This window comes from Schistocerca americana, unplaced genomic scaffold (genome assembly GCF_021461395.2).
Source record: "Schistocerca americana isolate TAMUIC-IGC-003095 unplaced genomic scaffold, iqSchAmer2.1 HiC_scaffold_107, whole genome shotgun sequence".
Taxonomy (NCBI): domain Eukaryota; kingdom Metazoa; phylum Arthropoda; class Insecta; order Orthoptera; family Acrididae; genus Schistocerca; species Schistocerca americana.
In genome coordinates this window covers 367,821-390,289 of record NW_025725123.1, presented here as the reverse complement: position 1 = coordinate 390,289, position 22,469 = coordinate 367,821, and the positions used below count along the sequence as shown (strand labels likewise).

Below are 22,469 nucleotides of genomic sequence, written 5' to 3'. Positions count from 1 at the left end.
ACCAGGCAGAATAATACAGGAATCGGGCCACATCATCATTGAAGAAGAATGGTGAGGTGCAATGACACAGAGATAAAGGCTACCCAACGGAACACAAGACACTGGTAATAAGTTTCCGGAGACAAAGAAGTAACAAAAATAGCACAAGAAGAGAGATGTCCCTCAGTAGCCAAGTGGAATAGAGCTTCATTGCAACACAGTTTGTGTGTAACAACATGCAGCTAATGAAACAGATTTCTAGTGAAGGCAAGGTAGAGAATGCCCTGTTCCACTGAAAGATATTTGCTACTATGATAACTATTCTTGAATCTCCAGTTCAGCCCTCAGTCTGTAACAACTGAGAAGCACTGCTGTAGGCACCTAAAGTGTAGGTTGCGCTGGTGACACCAATATTGAGGGCTGCATTGTTATTAAAATAGCCATGGCACTCCGAAGTAGATAGTTGATGTAGAGTTTGTGACTTGGGTTGGCTGGTAAGCCACTGTGCTGTGATCAATGAAGGCTGTGCAGTGCAGGAGTACTGGAAAATTGTCCAGTGTTATGGGCCCCTGTACAAAAACTATGCAGTGGCTGACATGGGTAAGATGAGCTGCACTGAGTTTGTTTTAGGCCTCTTAACATGCCAGCAACAGAGAGCCCTCTGTTGAATTTCACAAGATGGCATTGTAAGGTACCATCCAGATGGTACACCACCCACTTCCACCTCAATGCTATCATGTCTCCTACTCCATCCTGTTGCCATACCCATCAAAGTTCTTCCCCCCTCAGCTCTATGAAGAAAGCACCTGAGAAATACCCCACATCATCTGCCGTGCCTTCTTGTGGCTGTATATACCCATCTGTAAGTAAATAAAGAAGGGTTGCATTGTATTTGTTTGATGTGGCTGTTTGACTGCACGAACAGGTAACTGTGGTAAGTGATAAACAAATTTTTCTATTACCTTGTGTGGGGTATCCCTGAGAAAAAATTCATGAAATTTCAAATTTGGGGGTGAAATTTTCTGCAAGTAACTAAGTGCTCTCATTGTAAAATACTGGACGAATGTAATGTTTGCATATGCCTGCAGTGAGTGAGGCTTCGTATACAGTCATACACACAGTTCCAAACTGTTACACTTGCCACAGTGAATTAATCCTGTAAAATAAAGTTGTATGTTTCAATAAGCACGTTACTACAGGATTGTAAAATTTGGTCAATAATTATGTGAAATATTGACAGTAAAAATGTATTTGCCCCTGGCAGTCTTCAGATAGCAGCCACCAATTGGAATAAAGTTTTGGATTTCTGGAACTCGGTTAGTAATGTTCTCTGTTGTACATATTTGAGTAGATAAGATGCTCAGTTATTCACTGATTAGAAGCACTGTAAAAGATTGAAATAATTCTGTTCTTTATCATGTCACATTGTAACATTCTTAGTTAATCACATGTTTGTTTTACCTTGGCAGATAAAGTAGTTTTTATATTAACACGCAATTTCATTTCTTGTCAATCAGGCCTCGTTGAGGAGCAAGGCCCGCCTCCCATTGCTCAGGTGAGTGAAAGTAGAGGGTAGCACCCGTGAGAATGGCAGAGTTCAGGTGAGTATCACCAGTAGCAAAACAAGGTGCTCACAAATTTCATCAGTCCAGGGTTTTCAGCCCTTCTGTGAGCTGCCCTTCACAACACCATTTTAATTAATCAACTTCTTTCTGTGTATCCTATTCATCTCCACTTCATTCTCATTGTTTTTTGCACTCCACTCCACACCTTCCTGGCCCCCATAACCTTTGCAACTTCATTTACACTGTTACCCGAAATGTTACCTCAAGTCCATTATCACAATAAAATTGTCTACTGAACAATCCAGAAAATTTCTCAAACAATATTTACATACTAATGACAGCTCAACTTCATGTTTGTGTCCTGATGTAATGGCAGTTGTCACTGTGCTAGCAGATGTAGAGGATAGGTACATCAGTGAACCACAATGAGGTAGCATGGAATAAACAACTCATATCAGCAGGTACGATGAAGCCTCATAAAGCAACTATTGTTGTCCCAGTCTGTGGAAATTCTTCATACATCTGCAACAGAGTTCATCCACAAGAGAAAAAATTCCTGAAGTGAATAAAAGTGTAAACCCATTATATGAACTATAAGATGACATTATTGCTGCAGCCATCATTCATCGGTACTACAGACATCGCGAAATATGTAACTGTACCCAAGTGATAGGTTACACCACAGTAGGTATGATATCTACAGTTGTCTAAAATATTTAGATATTGCAATTACACATCAAGTACCTTTCTAAAATGATAGTAGAGTAACTCTTCTTGCTGTTATCATAGCCAGACAAAGTTAAAAAAATCTTCATAGAATATTTTTCTGGCTGTTAAATAGCTATCTTGTGCACTTCATAGAGAGGTCTTCTTGTCTCTGGGTGTCAAGACTTTAACACATGTAGCTTAGTAATTCAATAAAACTAACTTCGTGTTTGGTATCTCATGTACCACAGATTGTGCTGAGTGAAGTAAAAGTGAGTGTGTAGCTACTCTTGCTTTTTGGGATTTGCTTCCAGTAATATTCAGGTAGGTCTCTGACACAAGAAATAGAATCAAATGAAAATCTTTCGATAGTCATCCAAATCTTGTACTGACTTCTGTATGCTGATAGGTGTCCCTCGTGCAATGACTATACAATCAACGTGCATGCTGTCTGTCAGTAGAATTTGACTGTACAGTGTCTGCCACAAGGAGTGGAACTCTGAGGGCAAGGGCTCATTCCACATTAACTTATGCTGCCATAGACATTGCAAAAATATCTTAAATGTGATCACAGTGGAACTAATTCATCCAAAAGGACCAAAAATGTTTGATGTGTCACACAGTAGTGTGTGTTTTGTGAAGCTGTAGATATTAGGTGCTGGTTTGACATTGTTTACAATTTTAAAATGATCATCAGCCGGTTGCTAGAGTAAACCTGAAGTTGTAATATCCTCATCATTATCAAGCAGTAAAAGTAGTTGTGTTTCTTGCACCACTGAGGGGATATTTTTGAACAGTTTGGCACTGTTGTTGTACCATTTTCATAGTGAACATCCACTTCTGATCAATATCTTCAATAGATATTGTTGGAACTCAGTTTCAGCCCTTACTGTATCGCAACCTGAGATACAGTGGTCCATATAGAAATGATTAGTGAGAATGTTTGCTGCTTCACTCTGCTCACTCTCTTCGCAAGCTGATCGTAATATACACTGTGCCGCAAGGGAGGGGGCACAAATCATTGTATATGTGATTTTCTTTCATTGGTATTCCTGAGGTGGTGCAGATCTATCAATCATTCACAATATTCATTGAAATGTGGGATCTTCAATTACTACCAGAACCTGTCTATACATATTCTCCATGTCTACTGTGAAGGCAATGTGTTGCATGTGGAAGCATAATCTTATGGAGTGCAATTAATATTTCATGGTTGGTCCTACCATTGTAAGACTGTTGTGTGACAAATTCGTATTCCATTTGGCAACACAATCAAACACTACTCTTGCTTTGGTAGTTGAGTTGGCTTTTTTAAGAACAGCTGATGTGGCATGTAATATTAAATGGCATGTGTCATGACTACTATTACCATATGTCTTAAATATTCATACTTCCTCATAAACTTGGTGTAGCTTTCCACAAACTTTGATTATCTTGCTAGTTTCTGTTCAGTTTAAGAAAATTATTTTACTACATTGTGGAAGGAATTGCATAACAAACTCGGCTGTTCCTGAAATGGAAGACGAACATTTAATATATCTGTTGAATCTTTAATTGCGTGTTCCAGGAATTGTGAATCACATTGCTGCTCTTCTTCTGTCATAAAGACATTGATACCTCATAACTTGGGTTGGAACAGCTTTAAGGAAAAGAAATGGAATGTGGACTCACATATTTTGTCACTTGTTATTTTATGTAATACACTTCATTACTTACAAACATTATTATTATTATTATTAGTATTATTATTATTACTATTATTACTACAAATTAATAAATTTCTTACAGTCATGATACTCACAGTCATAACTTGAACAGGCTTAATTAATTAGAAGCCATATTTTGTCAATTGTACCATTGCAAACGGGGCAGGAAATTGGAAGTGCACAGGTCACAAAACAAAGAAAGGTCACACCAATTGGGCAGGTTCAACAAAAATATTATCAGTCAAATGAATTACATTGAAAGCATTAAATGTGCTGATAACTTGCATCTTTTGTAACTGTTAGACTCCTGAATAACATTCATCCAAATTCAGGAAGATTTGCAAGTCACACCACTGATTGTAGCTGTTGGAAGGCCTCTTAGCAATGTTTAACACTTTACAAAAAGGAAGAACAACCCTTAAGCAGTAACCCATGCATTGCAAACAAACATTAAAAATGACCTTTAATAAATATACAACTGTCCAAATTTCAGAACAAACAGAGAGCTACAGCAGAGAGCTATCAGAGTCAACAAGAAACAAGCAGCCAAATTTCCCAAGTGGAGTTAATTAATGACTATGCACCAGGGTAACGATCGACAGTTTATACTTTTAACTAGCATGGTTTAAACTTAACGTGTTGTTTACCGAGTAAGGTGGCGCAGTGGTTAGACACTGGACTCGCATTCGGGAGGACGACAGTTCAATCCCGCATCCGGCCATCCTGATTTAGGTTTTCCGTGATTTCCCTAAATCACTCCAGGCAAATGCCAGGATGGTTCCTCTGAAAGGGCATGGCTGACTTCCTTCCTCATCTTTCCCTAATCCGATGAGACCGATGACCACGCTGTCTGGTCTCCATCCCCAAGCAACCAACGAACGAACCAGCTTAATGTGTTGAGATTTAGTAGTAAGAGACAAAGGTTTAAGCGAGTAGTTAAAGGTATAATGAGGAGGAACCTCAGGCTTGGAAAATGTGCCTTAATCTCCCGATCTCAATAAATTCACCAAAACAAGCAGACTACTGGTTCCTGCCCATAGCTGACACTCCACCATGTCACATGTTAAATGAGCAAAGTCACTTCCCTCGTCCCACAAAGGTGCGACTGGCAGGGGCATCAGACTGCCAGTCTATATGGGTGCCATGTGATGATGGAAGTGCCGCCATGGAAAAATGCAAACATACCTCTACTCTGGGCCCAGGGCACTGAAACACATCATTTTCTGCTGACACACATCAATGGGAACAGTAATCTGCACAAATACAGCTTCATACAATAAAGGCCAGAAAGTAGAAAATGTGAACGTATGGCACAACTGACTAGAGATACAATTTAATACTCCTTAAAATTTGTATTATTCAGAAGCAAAAATATCAGCACTTGTTGATACATTAGCTGAAGCGTACACATGTACCGAGATTGCTTTGCCTCCGACACAGTATACTCTTACACTTTCATGATGCATGACCCCGAACACAAATTATAATTAATAACATTGACGGATGGTCATGCACTGAAACACTCATAGGTGCATTAATATTACAGATGCAATTCCAGATAATACAGACATGACCTGACTAAAAAATATAACATATCAACTCGAAACTTGACTCAGTTGCGAAGGAGCAGTGCCTTGCAGGATTCCAGCCAGGGTATTATTGCATCTTACCCCCACATCCCATGAGTCATGGACCTTGACATTGCTGGGGAGGCTTGCGTGCCTCAATGATACAGATAGCCATACCGTAGGGGCAACCAAAACGGAGGGATATCTGTTGAGAGGCCAGTCAAACGTGTGGTTCCTGAAGAGGGGCAGCTGCCTTATCAGTAGTTGCAGGGGCAACAGTCTGGATGATTGACTGACCTGGCCTTGTAACACTAACCAAAATGCCCTTACTGTGCTGGTGCTGGTGCTGTTATTGCGCATGACTGAAAGCAAGGGGAAATTACAGCCGTAAATTTTCCCGAGGGCATGCAGCTTTACTGTATGATTAAATGATGATGGCGTCCTCTTGGGCAAAATATTCCAGAGGTAAAATAGTCCCCCATTTCTATCTCAGGTCAGGGACTACTCAAGATGATATTGTTATCAGGAGAAAGAAAACTGGCGTTCTATGGATCGGAGCATGGAATGTCAGATCCCTTAATCGGGCAGGTAGGTTAGAAAATTTATAAAGGGAAATGGATAGGTTAGACTTAGATATAGTGGGAATTAGTGAAGTTCAGTGGCAGGAGGGACAAGACTTTTGGCCAGGTTAATACAGGGTTATAAATACAAAATGAAATATAGGTAATGCAGGAGTAAGTTTAATAATGAATAAAAAGATGGGAGTGTGGTTAAGCTACTACAAACAGCATAGTGAATGCATTATTGTGGCCAAGATAAACACACAGTCCATGCCTACTACAGTAGTTAAAGTTTGTAAGACAACTAGCTCTGCAGATGAAGAAATTGATGAAATGTGTGATGAGATAAAAGAAATTATTCATGTAGTGAAGGGAGACGAAAATTTGATAGTGATGGGTGACTGGAATTTGATAGTAGGAAAAGGGAGAGAAGGAAATATAATAGGTGAATATGGGTTGGGGGTAAGAAATGCAAGAGGAAGCCGCCTGGTAGAATTTTGCACAGAGCATAACTTAATTATAGCTATCACTTGGTTCAAGAATCATAAAAGAAGGTGGTATACTTGGAAGAATCCTGGAGATACTAGAAGGTATCAGATAGATTATATAATGGCAAGACAGAGATTTAGGAACCAGATCTTAAATTGTAAGACATTTCCAGGGGCAGATGTGGATTCTGACCACGATCTATTGGTTATGAACTGTAGATTAAAACTGAAGAAAATGCAAAAAGGTGGGAATTTAAGGAGGTGGGACCTGGATAAACTAAGAGAACAAGATGCTGTACAGAGTTTAAGGGAGAATATAACGGAACAACTGACAGGAATGTGGGAAAGAAATACAGTAGAAGAAGAATGGTTAGCTTTGAGACATGAAGTAGTGAAGGCAGCAGAGGATCAAGTAGGTAAAAAGATGAGGGCTAGTAGAAATCCTTGGGTGACAGAAGAAGTATTGAATTTAATTGATGAAAGGTAAAAATATGAAAATGCAGTAAATGAAGCAGGCAAAAAGGAATACAAACGTCTCAAAAATGAGATTGACTGGAAGTGCAAAATGTCTAAGCAGGCAATCCATAGAGGACAAATGTAAGGATATAGAGGCTTATCTCACTAGGGGTAAGATAGATACTGCCTACAGGTAAATTAGAGAGACCTTTGGAGAAAAGAGAACCACTTGTATGAATATCAAGAGCTCAGATGGAAACCCAGTTCTAAGCAAAGAAGTGAAAGCGGAAAGCTGGAAGGAGTATATCGAGGGTCTATACTAGGGCGACGTACTTGAGGACCAATATTATGGAAATGGTAGAGGATGCAGATGAAGATGAAATGGAAGATACGATACTGCGTGAAGAGTTTGACAGAGGACTGAAAGACCTTAGTCGAAACAAGGCCCTGGGAGTAGACAACATTCCATTAGAACTACTGACAGCCTTGGGAGAGCCAGTCCTGACAAAACTCTACCATCTGGTGAGCAAGATGCACGAGACAAGCAAAATACCCTCAGACATCAAGAAGAATATAATAATTCCAATCCCAAAGAAAGCAGGTGCTGACAGATGTGAAAATTACCAAACAATCAGTTTAATAAGTCACGGATGCAAAATACTAACATGAATTCTTTACAGATGAATGGAAAAACGTAGAAGCTGACCTCGGGGAAGATGAGTTTGGATTCCTTAGAAATGTTTGAACATGTGAGGAAATACTGACCCTACGACTTTTCTTAGAAACTAGATTAAGGAAAGGCAAACCTACATTTCTAGCATTTGTAGCTTTTGACAATGTTTACTGGAACAGTCTTTCAAATTATGAAGGTGGCAGGGGTAAAATACAGTGCGCGAAAGGCTATTTACAATTTGTACAGAAACCAGATGGCAGTTATGAGAGTTGGTGGACATGAAAGGGAAGCAGTGGTGGCGAAGGGAGTGAGACATGGTTATAGCCTCTCTCAGATGCTATTCGATCTGTATATTGACCAAGCAGTAAAGGAAACAAAAGAAAAGTTTGGAGTAGGTATTAAAATGCATGAAGAAGAAATAAAACCTTTGAGGTTCACCGATGACATTGTAATTGTGTCAGACAGCAAAGAACGTGGAAGAGCAGTTGAATGAAATGGACAGTGTCTTAAAAGGAGGGTATAACATGACCATCAAATAACCAAAACGAGGATAATGGAATGTAGTCGAATTAAGTCAGGTGATGCTCAGGGAATTAGGTTAGGAAATGACACTTAAAGCAGTAAAGGAGTTATGCTATTTGGGTAGCAAAATAACTGATGATGGCCTAAGTAGAGAGGATATAAAATGTAGACTGGCAATGGCAAGGAAAGCGTTTCTGAAGAACAGAAATTTGTTAACATCGAGTATAGATTTAAGTGTCAGGAAGTCGTCTCTGAAAGTATTTGTATGGAGTGTAGCCATGTATGGAAGTGAAACATGGACAATAAATAGTTCAGTCATAAAGAGAATAGAAGCTTTTGAAATGTGGTGCTACAGAAGAATGCTGAAGATTAGATGGGTAGATCAAATAACTAATGAAGTGGTATTGAATAGAATTGGGGAGAAGAAGAGTTTGTGGTACAACTTGACTAGAAGAAGGGATCAGTTGGTAGGACATGTTCTGAGGCATCAAGGGATCACAAATTTAGCATTTGAGGGCAGTGTGGAGGGTAAAAATCGTAGAGGGAGACCAAGAGATGAATACACGAAGCAGATTCAGAAGGATGTAGGTTGCAGTAGGTACTGGGGGATGAAGGAGCTTGCACAGGATAGTGGCATGAAGAGCTGCATCAAATCAGTCTCAGGACTGAAAACCACAACAACAACACCACCCACATTTGATCATCGAGGAGCCATGATTTAAGCTTGTAGAGTAAGCCAGTAACTTGCCAATCAGGTTGCAAGCAATGTCTGTATGTCTTCGCACAGGTGATGGCTATCAGTCCTCATGTGATCCGGCCCAGTTTGCCCTCACCGATTCAACCTTCAGCGGCATCTCAGGACCTGCATCAGACAGAGAGAGTCCCCCAAAAGCAACAACTTGCCCACTACTTACCCTCCTGCCAAATTTTCTCCAGGCTCTACTTAACTGACACACATGCATAAATGCACAATTGCAGGTGTGCATTGATCAAAGATCTCAGTTAGTAACACAAAATTGAATCCATATCAGCAACCTAAGTATTTAGTGATGCCAGTGGAATGCTGTGCAACCGACGTTAGAGATACTGACGCTCAGACATGATTTGATCCTTCTGTGCTCCACAAGTTTTTCAAGAAAGTCAGTGTAAGTTTTCACAGAGCACAACACGAATGGCTACCTTGACAAAATTTTGTGTTCTCCCATTTGATACTGCTTTGACATACATAACCCAACACAGTTCTGTCTCTTGAACTGCATAATGATCAGATCCTATGTAGAGAGTCCTTGCCTTCTGAATGTACAGACAAACTTCTGCTCCCAACATCATGTCGACCTTGCAAAGGTGACCAAAATTCTGGATCGACAAGTTTTATACTCATCAAATCCAACATATTGGGATCGAGACGAAATGTGGGTTATCTTCAGCAACATTAAACAGACAGAAGGTAACATGAAGACATTTCTACAGGAGTTGATTTGAACAGAGATGCACTGTTTTGTTTCTGGTATGTTTCCATCTGTTCCTTGAATGGGTGCTCTACTGTGCACATGGTTGAAATATAAATCGTCCCTGCGTGTCAGAAACTGGGAGAGCATAAGTTTTTCATGTGCCACTGCTATCTTTTAACCATATTGTCACTGTTGTAAGCAGCACTTGTTTGCCAGGGATGACTTAAGTGAGCAGTAACTCAATCTACTTGATTGATGTATACCATTGTGTTTGTGTTTTATGTTACTAGGACAGTCATACCTTGTTCCATTTCGTGTGTTTCATTTAGTGTGCTGTCATTTTTGACAAGCATGACAGCATACAGATGTGCAACTAGAATCCCTATGAACAACCTTCAGGCAATTGTGCAAACAATATGTTGGGCATCACATTAGGTTTGTGTTCACTACACGTGGCTTGCTTGAATTTTCTGCACTTCTGCAAAGTATGAGGCAAGCGGCACATGACAAATGCAGTACTAGCAGGGACTAGCTTCATCTCAAATGACCTATGTGCTTGGCGTTGCAGGTGGTCTGCTGTTTGTTCCCATATGTGCTGTGCCATGTTGGTCTGTAGCCTTCATGATTTCAGAATTGCATTTGTTTTAGAGAAAATAATATCTGTCTGTTAATGTTAAAATACTGGTCAACATTTTTTACAAAGAGATGAGGTGTAGTTATGTCTTGCAAGGATACATTTGCTAGTAATGTCATCAGCACAGGAACATTGCTTGAAGTAGTCCATGAAATTCATTTGCACCTTACCCAGTCACGAAAGGGAGCACCAACAGCTTTTTCAGATGTGATAACAAAATCAATCTAGGGTTATTGTATGTGTTGCAAACATTATCAGAAGCTGCATTAAAATTAGTGCTAGTCACCGGAAGATGGGCGATTATATTGTGAGCAGCGCATAGTACTGAACTAAGCAAATGGTTATTAAGCAGTGTCCTATAAATCCTCATTATTTACCACAAAAATGCCTGAACTGCATTACACCACTTTTGAATGTTGGCAGTTTAATGATGGGCAACTTGATGGTACATTCTGATGCACTCAAGTCAGATCCGTCACTGGGGTCTCACAGTTGTTTAGTGACTTCACACGTGGTGTACATGTGGCATTGCATCCAGTTCTTCTTTACTGGCTGCATTTGTCACCCTGCTCTCCCTCTTCATCCTTGCTCATTCTCCGTTGCCCCCTCCTTCCCCTTTCTCAGTGTTCTGATTCAAATCGACATGGCTAGCCACCTGCTTTCCTGTATTGTTTCCAATTTTGTTCCTTCTGCCTGTTCAGTCATCCGTTTTGGTGTTAGATCCCCACTTGAGGTTTGACCTCCACTTCAATATTTCCTGTATTTTAGTGTGAGCCACTTGGGGAACCACTCCCTCCCTGGCATCTGTGGTGTGGATTCCTCCCCCCCTCCCCCCCCCCCCCCCCCCCCGCCCTTGGTTCCAGCGCCCTTCCCCCCTGTAGCCCCCTTCCACCCCGCTAAGTCACCAGAGTGATGGGGCTGTTACGAATCCGTATGGCTGAGCCCCATGACAACACAGGGATCACACTCCTGATTACTCAGTTGTTCCCTCCACATGTATGGCTAATAGTGTTTGCTTGCTTTCTTGGAGCATCAGAACTCGCAGCAATGGCTGCTGTGCCAGACGGCCCTTGCTGTGTCTGGATGGCACCCTGGAGGGGAGCCCCTGGTCAGAGTGGCTGGTATTGGGGGGATGCTTGACACATGAAGCGTATTGAGCTGCAAAATTCTGGCCGATCTCCAATGCCGTTTCTGTGAATGGTAAACAATCATTGAATGCTACTTCATATTACACAGCAACTTTTCCTTCCCTGGCTACACTGTTGGAGAGGGCCAGTCTTGGCTTCTTTTTTTCACTTTTGATACAGTGATGCTTCAGTCAAAGATCAGTAAGACAACACATTCTGAACACAATGCACTGCTACCAGTGTCATCATTATGACCACACTCGAAATTCCTGGTGACACCCAGCCAACTGTGTATCCTGGCTGCCTCCTCCTCCCTGCTGCAAAAGTTGTAATGGTGACCATGCCACCTCCTCTTCTCATGTACGTTGATGATGATTGGGCAGCCATGAAATCTGGGTCAAGGATAAAGATGCCTTACCAGGTCACTTGCAAATTGTCGGCTTGATAGTAACCCTGTGTTCTACCATCAGGCAGTTCCAGTACTGTTCTCGCTATATGTCAGTTCATGAAGGACATTGACATTGAGACATGTGATGAGAAATACAGCACTGTGGTTGTAAAATCACCCAGTGTCATAATAGCAGCCCCGTCTCCTCCTCCTCCTCTCCAGCTGTGCAAACAAGCCGCAAAGTTTTGCCTCACAGGAGAAAGTCACCTGCTACACAACTGACAGGCCAGGAAGGATAGAACGAACACTCCCATGAAAACTTTCCATGTTCCTCCAGCCATCAATCCTTGCAGGTACCGGTCGGGGTTGGCCCATGCTCATCCCAAGGGAAGTGGCGGGTTCAGCAACGTTCGCGGCGGATATGGCGGAGGGTCAATGTGGAGGCTGGCCATGTGGCATCACCCGCTCTGCCTGAGAGTCGACTTGTGGCCGCTTCTTCAGCAAGGCCCAAGCTGGCACATGGGGGAGCGGTTTATTAGTTATTGGGAGCTCCAACATTAGGTGCGTGATGGAGCCCCTTACGGAAATAGTGGGAAGGTCGGGGAAGAAGGGCAGTGTTCACTCTGTCTGCTTGCCGAGTGGTCTCATCCGAGATGTGGAGGAGGCCCTGCCTGCAGCGATAGAGAGCACTGGGTGCACCCGACTGCAAATAGTTGCTCATGTCGGCACCAATGACTCCTGCCGTCTGGGTTCAGAGGTCATCCTCAATTCGTACAGGCGGTTGGCAGAATTGGTGAAGGCCGAAAGCCTCGCTCGTGGGGTAGAATCTGAGCTAACTATTTGTAGTATTGTTCCCAGAACTGATCGCGGTCCTCTGGTTTGGAGCCAAATAGAAGGCTTAAACCAGAGGCTCAGACGATTCTGTGGAGATCTGCGGGTGCAAATTTCTTGACCTCCGCTATCGGGTGGAGAAATGTAGGGTCCCTCTGAATAGGTCAGGTGTGAACTGCACGCAGGAAGCGGCTACAAGTGTAGTGGAGTATGTGTGGAGTGCTCATGTCGGTTTTTTAGGTTAGACAATTCCCTCTCTAGGCCCGAGAAGATGCCTACTGAGATGCGGCAAGGTAGGAGTAGGTAAAATGCAACAGGGAATAACTACATTAATGTGCTAATAGTAAACTGCAGGAGCATCTATAGAACAGTCGTAGAACTGCTCTCATTAATAAATGGTCACAATGCCCACATATTACTAGGGACAGAATGTTGGCTGAAACCAGATGTAAACAGTAATGAAATTCTAAACTCAGATTGGAATGTATACCACAGAGACAGGCTGGAGAGTGATGGGGGAGGCGTGTTTATAGTGATAAGAAGTGCAATAGTATCGAAAAAATTAACGGAGATCCGAAATGTGAAATAAAATGGGTGAAGTTCACAGTTAAAGCAGGTTCAGACATGGTAATTGGATGTCTCTATAGCCCCCCTGGCTCAGCAGCTGTTGTGGCTGAGCACCTGAAGGATAATTTAGAAAATATTTCGAGTAGATTTCCCCACCATGTTATAGTTCTGGGTGGCGATTTTAATTTGCCAGATATAGACTGGGAGACTCAAACGTTCATAACGGGTGGCAGGGACAAAGAATCCAGTGAAATTTTTTAAGTCCTGTATCTGAAAACTGCCTTGGGCAGCTAAACAAAGAACCAACTCGTGGCAATAACATACTACACCTTCTGGTGACAAACAGATACGAACTATTTGAAACAGTTAACGCAGAACAGGGAATCAGCGATCATAAAGTGGTTACTGCATCAATGATTTCAGCTGTAAATAGAAATATTAAAAAAGGTAAGAAGATTTTTCTGTTTAACAAAAGTGACAAAATGCAGATTTCAGAGTACCTGATGGCTCAACACAAAAGTTTTCATTTAAGTACTGATAGTGTTGAGGATCAGTGGACAAAGTTCAAAACCATTGTACAATATACGTTAGATGGCTATGTGCCAAGCAACATCACAAGAGATTGAAAAGAGCCACCATGGTACAACAACCATGTTAGATAAGTGCTGTGGAAGCAAAGGGAACTTCACAGCAAACGTAAAGATAACCAATACCTTGCAGAAAAACAAAAATTACGTGAAGCGAAATGTAACATGAGGAGGACCATGCGAGAGCCGTTCAATGAATTCAAAAGTAAAGTTCTATGTACTAACTTGGCAGAAAATCATAAGAAATTTTGGTCTTATGTGAAAGCGGTAGGTGGATCAAAACAAAATGTCCAGACACTCTGTGACCAAAATGGTACTGAAACAGAGGATGACAGATTAAATCCCAAAATACTAAATGTCTTTTTCTAAAGCTGTTTCACAGAGGAAGACTGCACTGTAGTTCCTTATCTACATTGTCGCACAGGTGACAAAATGGTAGATATCGAAATAGATGACAGAGGGATAGAGAAACAATTAAAATAGCTCAAAAGTGGAAAGGCCACTGGACCTGATGGAATACCTTTTCGATTTTACACAGAGTACGCGAAGGAACTTGCTCCCCTACTTGCAGCGGTGTACCGTAGGTCTCTAGAAGAGCGTAGCATTCCAAAGGATTGGAAAAGGGCACAGGTCATCCCTGTTTTCAAGAAGGGAGGTCGAACAGATGTGCAGAACTATAGACCTATATCTCTTACGTCGATCAGTTGTACAATTTTGGAACACGTATTATGTTCGAGTATAATGACTTTTCTGGAGTCTAGAAACTACTCTGTAGAAATCAGCATGGGTTTCGAAAAAGGCAATCGTGTGAAACCCAGCTTGTGCTATTCATCCACGAGACTCAGAGGGCCATAGACACGGGTTCCCAGGTAGATGCCATGTTTCTTGACTACCGCAAGGTGTTAGATACAGTTCCCCACAGTCGTTTAATGAAAAAAAGTAAGAGCATATGGTCTATCAGACCAATTGTGTGGTTGGATTGAAGAGTTCCTAGATAACAGAACACAGCATGTTATTCTCAATGGAGAGAAGTCTTCTAAAGTAAGAGTGATTTCAGGTGTGCGGAAGGCAAGTGTCGTAGGACCATTGCTATTCACAATATACATAAATGAACTTGTGGATGACATCAGATTCACTGAGGCTTTTTGCGGATGATACTGTGGTATATCGAGAGGTTTTAACAATGGAAAATTGTACTGAAATGCAGGAGGATCTACAATGAATTGATGCATGGTGCAAAGAATGGCAATTGAATCTCAATGTAGACAAGTGTATAGTGCTGCGAATACATAGAAAGTAAGATCCTGTATCACTTAAGTGCTATATACCAGATCAGCAACTGGAAGCAGTTAATTCCATAAATTATCTGGGAGTACACATAAGGACTGATTTAAAATGGAATGATCATATAAAGATGATCGTCGGTAAAGCAGATGCCAGACTGAGATTCACTGGAAGAATCCTAAGGAAATGCAATCCGGAAACAAAGGAAATATGTTACAGTATGCTTGTTCACCAACTGCTTGAATACTGCCCAGCAGTGTGGGATCCATACCAGATAGGGTTGATAAAAGAGATAGAAAAGATCCAACGGAGAGCAGTGCGCTTTGTTACAGGATCATTTAGTAAACGTGAAAGTGTTACAAACATGATAGATGAACTCCAGTGGAAGAATCTGCAGGAGAGATGCTCAGTAGCGTGGTATGGGCTTTTGTTGAAGTTTCAAGAACATACCTTCACCAAGGAGTCAAGCAGTATATTGCTCCCTCCTACGTATATCTCGCGAAGAGACCATGAGGATAAAATCAGAGAGGTGAGATCCCACACAGAGGCATACCGACAATCCTTTTTTCCACTAACAATACGAGACTGGAATAGAAGGGAGAACCGATAGAGGTACTCAAGGTACCCTCCGCCACACACTGTCAGGTGGCTTGCGGAGTATGGATGTAGATGTAGATGTACAAGAGTCTTCCTCTGCCAACCAGAAAAGCTCCAAGAAATCAAAGAAAGGCAAATGATCTGCTTCTTTATCAGCTCAGGGGTCCTCCCTGATGGTGTCGGCACATGATATCCATTGCTGGCTGACCTCCTTGATGCCGGTATGCACCTCCAGCCATTTTTCTGCTCTGGATTCCAAGGACGGACAGAATGGTAATGCTGACACCTCTGTAGATCTCCTAGAGGCGGAATCTCCAGCCTCTTTGCCCTGTAGCAGTGAGCTGCCACTCGATATCCACTGAGGCGACACCCCTCCATTATTTCCCTTTTCCCATTTCCTAATTGTTGCACTCTTCCAGTGGAATGTTTGTGGCCTATGATCCAACAAAGAGGATTTATTGCTGCTCTTGGAATCACAGCCTCTACTTGTTTTCTGCTTTCAGGAAACAAAATTGCATGCTCACGACCTGCTCTGAACTCTCTCATTTATTTCCAGTTTGCTTTGACATGCCCCCAACCTCACACCATCACCCATTGACAGATTCTACATCATGCAGTGGAGTTGTGCTGCTCATTGAGGATGACGTTCATAGTCTTCCTGACAACCCACCTTCAAGCTATTCCTGTCTGCCTTTTACTTCCTCTCCTGGACTTAACCATTTGCACTATTTACATCCCTCAGTCACTGGACAGTCTACATCCATTTGCTATCCATTTTCTGTCTCAACCCCACCTAAATGCAAACCCAAATGACAGTTTACTAAGGATGACTAGAGATTTTATGCTCCGTGGCACCCTTCGAGAAACATAATTACTGCCAACAATGTTCCATTCTTTCTCTTGATCTTTACCATGCCATGTCACAGTCACTCGATTGACTGAGACATGTTGTGGCTCAACTCACATGCAGAGATGTGCTCTCCATCATTCTACACTCCTGGAAATGGAAAAAAGAACACATTGACACCGGTGTGTCAGACCCACCATACTTGCTCCGGACACTGCGAGAGGGCTGTACAAGCAATGCTCACACGCACGGCACAGCGGACACACCTGGAACCGCGGTGGTGGCCGTCGAATGGCGCTAGCTGCGCAGCATTTGTGCACCGCCGCCGTCAGTGTCAGCCAGTTTGCCGTGGCATACGGAGCTCCATAGCAGTCTTTAACACTGGTAGCATGCTGCGACAGCGTGGACATGAACCGTATGTGCAGTTGACCGACTTTGAACGAGGGCGTATAGTGGGCATGCGGGAGGCCGGGTGGACGTACCGCCGAATTGCTCAACACATGGGGCGTGAGGTCTCCACAGTACATCGATGTTGTCGCCAGTGGTCGGCGGAAGGTGCACGTGCCCGTCGACCTGGGACCGGACCACAGCGATGCACGGATGCACGCCAAGACCGTAGGATCCTACGCAGTGCCGTAGGGGACCGCACCGCCACTTCCCAGCAAATTAGGGACACTGTTGCTCCTGGGGTATCGGCGAGGACAATTCGCAACCGTCTCCATGAAGCTGGGCTACGGTCCCGCACACCGTTAGGTCGTCTTCCGCTCACGCCCCAACATCGTGCAGCCCGCCTCCAGTGGTGTCGCGACAGGCGTGAATGGAGGGACGAATGGAGACGTGTCGTCTTCAGCGATGAGAGTCGCTTCTGCCTTGGTGCCAATGATGGTCGTATGCGTGTTTGGCGCCGTGCAGGTGAGCGCCACAATCAGGACTGCATACAACCGAGGCACACAGGGCCAACACCCGGCATCATGGTGTGGGGAGCGATCTCCTACACTGGCCGTACACCACTGGTGATCGTCGAGGGGACACTGAATAGTGCACGGTACATCCAAACCGTCATCGAACCCATCGTTCTACCATTCCTAGACCGGCAAGGGAACTTGCTGTTCCAACAGGACAATGCACGTCCGCATGTATCCTGTGCCACTCAACGTGCTCTAGAAGGTGTAAGTCAACTACCCTGGCCAGCAAGATCTCCAGATCTGTCCCCCATTAAGCATGTTTGGGACTGGATGAAGCGTCGTCTCACGCGGTCTGCACGTCCAGCACGAACGCTGGTCCAACTGAGGCGCCAGGTGGAAATGGCATGGCAAGCCGTTCCACAGGACTATATCCAGCATCTCTACGATCGTCTCCATGGGAGAATAGCAGCCTGCATTGCTGCGAAAGGTGGATATACACTGTACTAGTGCCGACATTGTACATGCTCTGTTGCCTGTGTCTATGTGCCAGTGGTTCTGTCAGTGTGATCATGTGATGTATCTGACCCCAGGAATGTGTCAATAAAGTTTCCCCTTCCTGGGACAATGAATTCACGGTGTTCTTATTCAATTTCCAGGAGTGTATGATGGCAAACAACATTCATTATAAACAGTTGCACACACACAGTGTCTTCGCACCCTTCAGGATAGCAAAAAACTGGCTGGATTTAATTTACTAGTTCTTTTAACAGTTCTACACCATTTTCTGTTGTGTGGTCCAATATCATATTTAATTTACCAACTTACTAACACTTAGATGAGCATGTGCAGTGAGATGACATACCACTGCCACATTTCAAGGTGTTTGATTCACACTTAAATGAAGTGATGAAAATTATTCAGTTTTTTTAATTATTTTGCAGGCGCCACAAGAGGTGCAGGCAGAGGAGGTAGCAGCAGGTGAGATTTTCACTTTCTTCAGTAGCTTAATTACATGTTAAAGTTATCACTTTAATGTTGTCTTGTGTGGCATACATTTTTTCATCTTTTTCTTTGACATTAATTCTTCACTGGTGGTGTGCTAAAGTATATCAGTGAAACAGTTGTTCAGAATTTTATGCTTGAACCTGACACTGGATATTAATTACGTAGTACATAATTCATACTGAAAATTGGCACTGCCTTTGTAACTACAAGAGATTGGTCACAAATGTGCAGTTGTGTTTCAAATGTGTGCTGTGGTAGATTGTGAGGGAAATGTGATAAAAAAGAACGAAGACAAATTTTTAAGTACCAAATTTACATTTAAAAGTGAGTCATTGTAAAGGTTAGCTAACATTACAAATTGGGACACTGCAATAAGTACTAATGTTTAGATCAGTCCCCTTATTTCATTGTCGTGGCTCATATTAAAAGCATCATCCTTCAATGAATATTGTAGTAACATGGTTCACGTTTTCCATTGCACTTCACATAGAGTCGACCGGGAACTGTCTCCTAGGCATGCCCGATGTGAACTGACTGGGCACGTCCCATGCTGCCTGAGTTGTTGTTGTTGTTCTGCTGGCAGAGGTCACTGCCAAATTCTTGCATGCCCTCTGGTGGACAGGACTCTACTTGCGGCAACTACTGTCCGTGACATGCTGTGCTGATGTGCGCCTCCCGCGATCTTTCTGGTGTTTACTGCACTCCACCTCCTTCGGGGGGGTGAAGCCACTGTGTTCCACTGTGTTGGAAGGTGGAGCATTGTGCAGGAGCGATGACCTCCACATCCATCAGACTGCTGGAGTCGAGGGGATCTGCCAACCCTTGAGCCGGAACCTTCGAATACGGCTGGAAGTGATCCACACAAAGAGGCCCCCGTCATCCCACCACCGGAGCCCAGGGCAGAACGGGAGACAAGCCGTCGAATTCCGGATCCTGGCCCACCTTGGGAGGGGCAAGACCCAGTGGCAGGGACAATGGGGAATGGACGTCGACAGGTGAACCAGCATCCTGAGAAACCGGGCCTGCAAGGGGGGCCAGCTCTCGCTGGGGATCTCGAACGATGGCGATGCCAGTGCTGGAGCTACTGGAGGCTGCCAAGGCTGAGAACCATCGCAGTGTGGCTGAGTCACAGGGGGGAGTGGCGGTAGCGTCCCCTGAGAAACCAACACGGGTACCGGCAGAGGGGAAGCCGGTGCCTGAGGGGTTGGAGGGTGAATGCCCAAATGTGGACGTAGCTGATTTTGGTGCCAACGTACCTCCCAGTTACCCGCCTGCAACGTATAGTGCCGGCAGTCATTTCGGCTCAGGACCATCACTGGTATCCAATGTGGATTGCGACCAAACTCACGTGCCCAGATCAACATACCCGGTGGAAAGCCAGGTACTCTGGTTTGCAAACACTGGCAAGGACCAGGCCGGAGGAGGTGCAGCAGAGTCTTAGGTTGTCGCCCGTGGGGGAGCTCTGCAGGGCTGTGTTCCCCCTTTGGTGTGGTCTGGTATGCCGTCAGGAAAAATGTCAATGCTTCCTCCACAGGAAATTCGTGCACATACTTTTTCATCTGCATCTTAAATGTGCACACCATGCACTTGACTTCCCCATTTGATTGTGGATGAAAGGGGGGAAAGCAAATGTGCCGAATACTGAAGCGCCTACAAAAATCCTGGAAGGTCTGCGAAATAAACTGAGGTCCATTGTCCGAGACTAGGGTTACTGGTAGACCTTCCACAGAAAAGATTTTTGTCAGTGCCTGGATTGCAACTTCTGAAGTGGTTGAGGAGCAGCAAACCACATATGGGAATCGGGAATAAGCATCAATGACAATGAGCCAAAAGCCATTGAGAAACTGGCCCACAAAGTCGATGTGAACACATTCCCATGCCTGGGTTACAGGTGGCCATGAAGGGAACGCTGACCAGGGAGATGCCGGTTGGCTTGCACACAGGGAACAGGTGGCCACCAAGTGCTCAATTTCTCTGTCAATACTGGGCCAGTACACATGACTGCAAGTCAAAGTTTTAGTACGGAAACACCCCAGTGCCCCTCATGTAATAACGTGAAGACTTCCCTTTGCAAACTTGCAGGAGAAACCATGCAACGGGCTGTATCATCAGTAGCCAGAAGGAGAACTCCTTCTAAGACAGAGAGGTGGTCTTGCTAAACAAAATAATTACGAAGATGGTCCGAGGCCCGGCCTGGAGGTCAGGATGAGCACCTCTGCTGAGTGAGGTAAACTACTTGCCGTAAAACTGGGTCAGCTGCCGTTACCCCGGTGACTCTAGAACTAGTAATTGGGAAGCCATCAACCGCTTGGCGGGACGCCACATCCAAATGAAAACACATTATCTCCTCTTGATTGAACTTAGGATCTGGGCCCACCGGAAGATGGGAAAGTTCGTCTGCATTGGCGTGCTGTCCAGTAGGGCAAGAATGAATGTCATCATTGTACTTCAAGAGGAACTAGGCCCAGATCTGTAGTCTGTGGGCTGCCCTATCCAGAATCTGAGAGGCGGGGACAAATAACGATACTAATGGCTTATGGTCAGTGATTAACTGAAACTTCGTGCCTTGCAAAAAAGGGTGAAACTTGGTAACAGCATAGGCAATGGCCAAAGCCTCTTTTTCCACCTGGGAGTAATTGGCCTGCACAGGACTAAGAGTTTTAGACGCAAACGCCAGTGGCTGCCAGGACCACCCCCACCCCATATTGCAAAGCATATGTAGCCAAGACCAATGGCTTATGTGGGTAAGAAGTATCCAAACACGGCACTGACATGAGGAGGCCCTTCAACAAGGTGAACGCTCACTTGCATGCAGGTGACCAATCAAAAGCAATACCCTAGCACAGAATGCAGTACAGGGGGCGGGCTATGGTGGAAGCCCTGGAAATGAACCGGTGGTAATAGGCAATCTTGCCTAAAAAAGCTTGTAACTCCTTCAGCGATGCGGGCCGCAGAAGGTTGACAATACCTTGGACTAAACTTCCTAGCGGCTGGAAGCTATGCCGAGAGATGTAGCCCACATACTCAATGGACAGTTGGAAGAAGTTTGACTTGCGCAAGCCCACGGACCTGAATTTGAGGAATAGGGTGTGAAGGTTGTGCAAGTGTTCTGATAGTTTCCTGACAATAACGAGGGCAAAGCCCACTCACAAGAAGAAATGGGAAGAACAACCACGAGGGCTGTCAGCCGGTCGACCTTTTTATAACCTGAGTGCGGAGAGCCAAGGGGATCTGCCTCGGGCGTAGAAAATGCAGGCGAGCCTACGCCTTCAATGTTAAGTGAGCTTCAAAGTCTGAAACACAACCCAGGCCCTCCTCAAAAATATCCAGAAAGTCCGAGATCAAAGATTCCAATGATTTATAGGGAACATCTATGGGGACCAACTGTATGGTGTCAGCGATAGAAAAACCGAAAGCTTGAAAGGCATCCAAGCCAAAAAGTTTAGCGGAGCTCGCAACACTGACAAAACAAAAGTAACTGAATTGTAAGTCGGTAGTGAATTGAACCAGTAGGGGAATGAGCTGTTTACCATAACCGCTTGGACGCCGGTAAACTGGCGCCAACGGGGGTGACCCAAGGTCGGAGTAAGTCTGTGCGTTCAACAAAGAAACTGCCGCCCCCGTATCTACTTGCAATTATAGTCGGCGAGATCGAACCGACACCTCGATAAAGAGTTTGTGTGCCGATGCGTCCAGAGCCTGTCCCAATTAAACTTCCTGAATGTCAACGTCCATGTCCGCTGTACCCACTTCCTTTGATTCTTTTGAGGCTTAGCGGCAAACTGTAGCAATGTGTCCTTTTTTATTACATCTGCGACAAACGGCCCAACGCTGGGGGCACTCTGACCGATCATGATGTATATAGCACAACACACAGGATGGTAATGGGCCGGCGGCCAGTTGTTGTGGTTGTTGCTGTTGTTGCTGCTGCTGCTGTTGTTGTTGGTGTTGGTGGTGGTGGTGGTGGTGGTGGTGGTGGTGGTGGTGGCGGCGGCGGCTGAAAAGAAGAAAAATGAAGACTGGG

At 44.1% G+C, this 22,469-nt stretch overlaps 1 protein-coding gene across 1 annotated transcript in view; it reads right to left on the bottom strand.

Moving 5' to 3' along the window:
- Nucleotides 1–22,469, bottom strand: part of LOC124560158 (spore wall protein 2-like) — a 196,763-nt gene that overhangs the window by 18,892 nt on the left and 155,402 nt on the right. Inside the window, exon 2 of the mRNA XM_047130921.1 lies at nucleotides 22,362–22,442. Coding sequence (XP_046986877.1) covers nucleotides 22,362–22,442 — 81 coding nt within the window. The remainder of the gene's footprint in view (nucleotides 1–22,361; nucleotides 22,443–22,469) is intronic.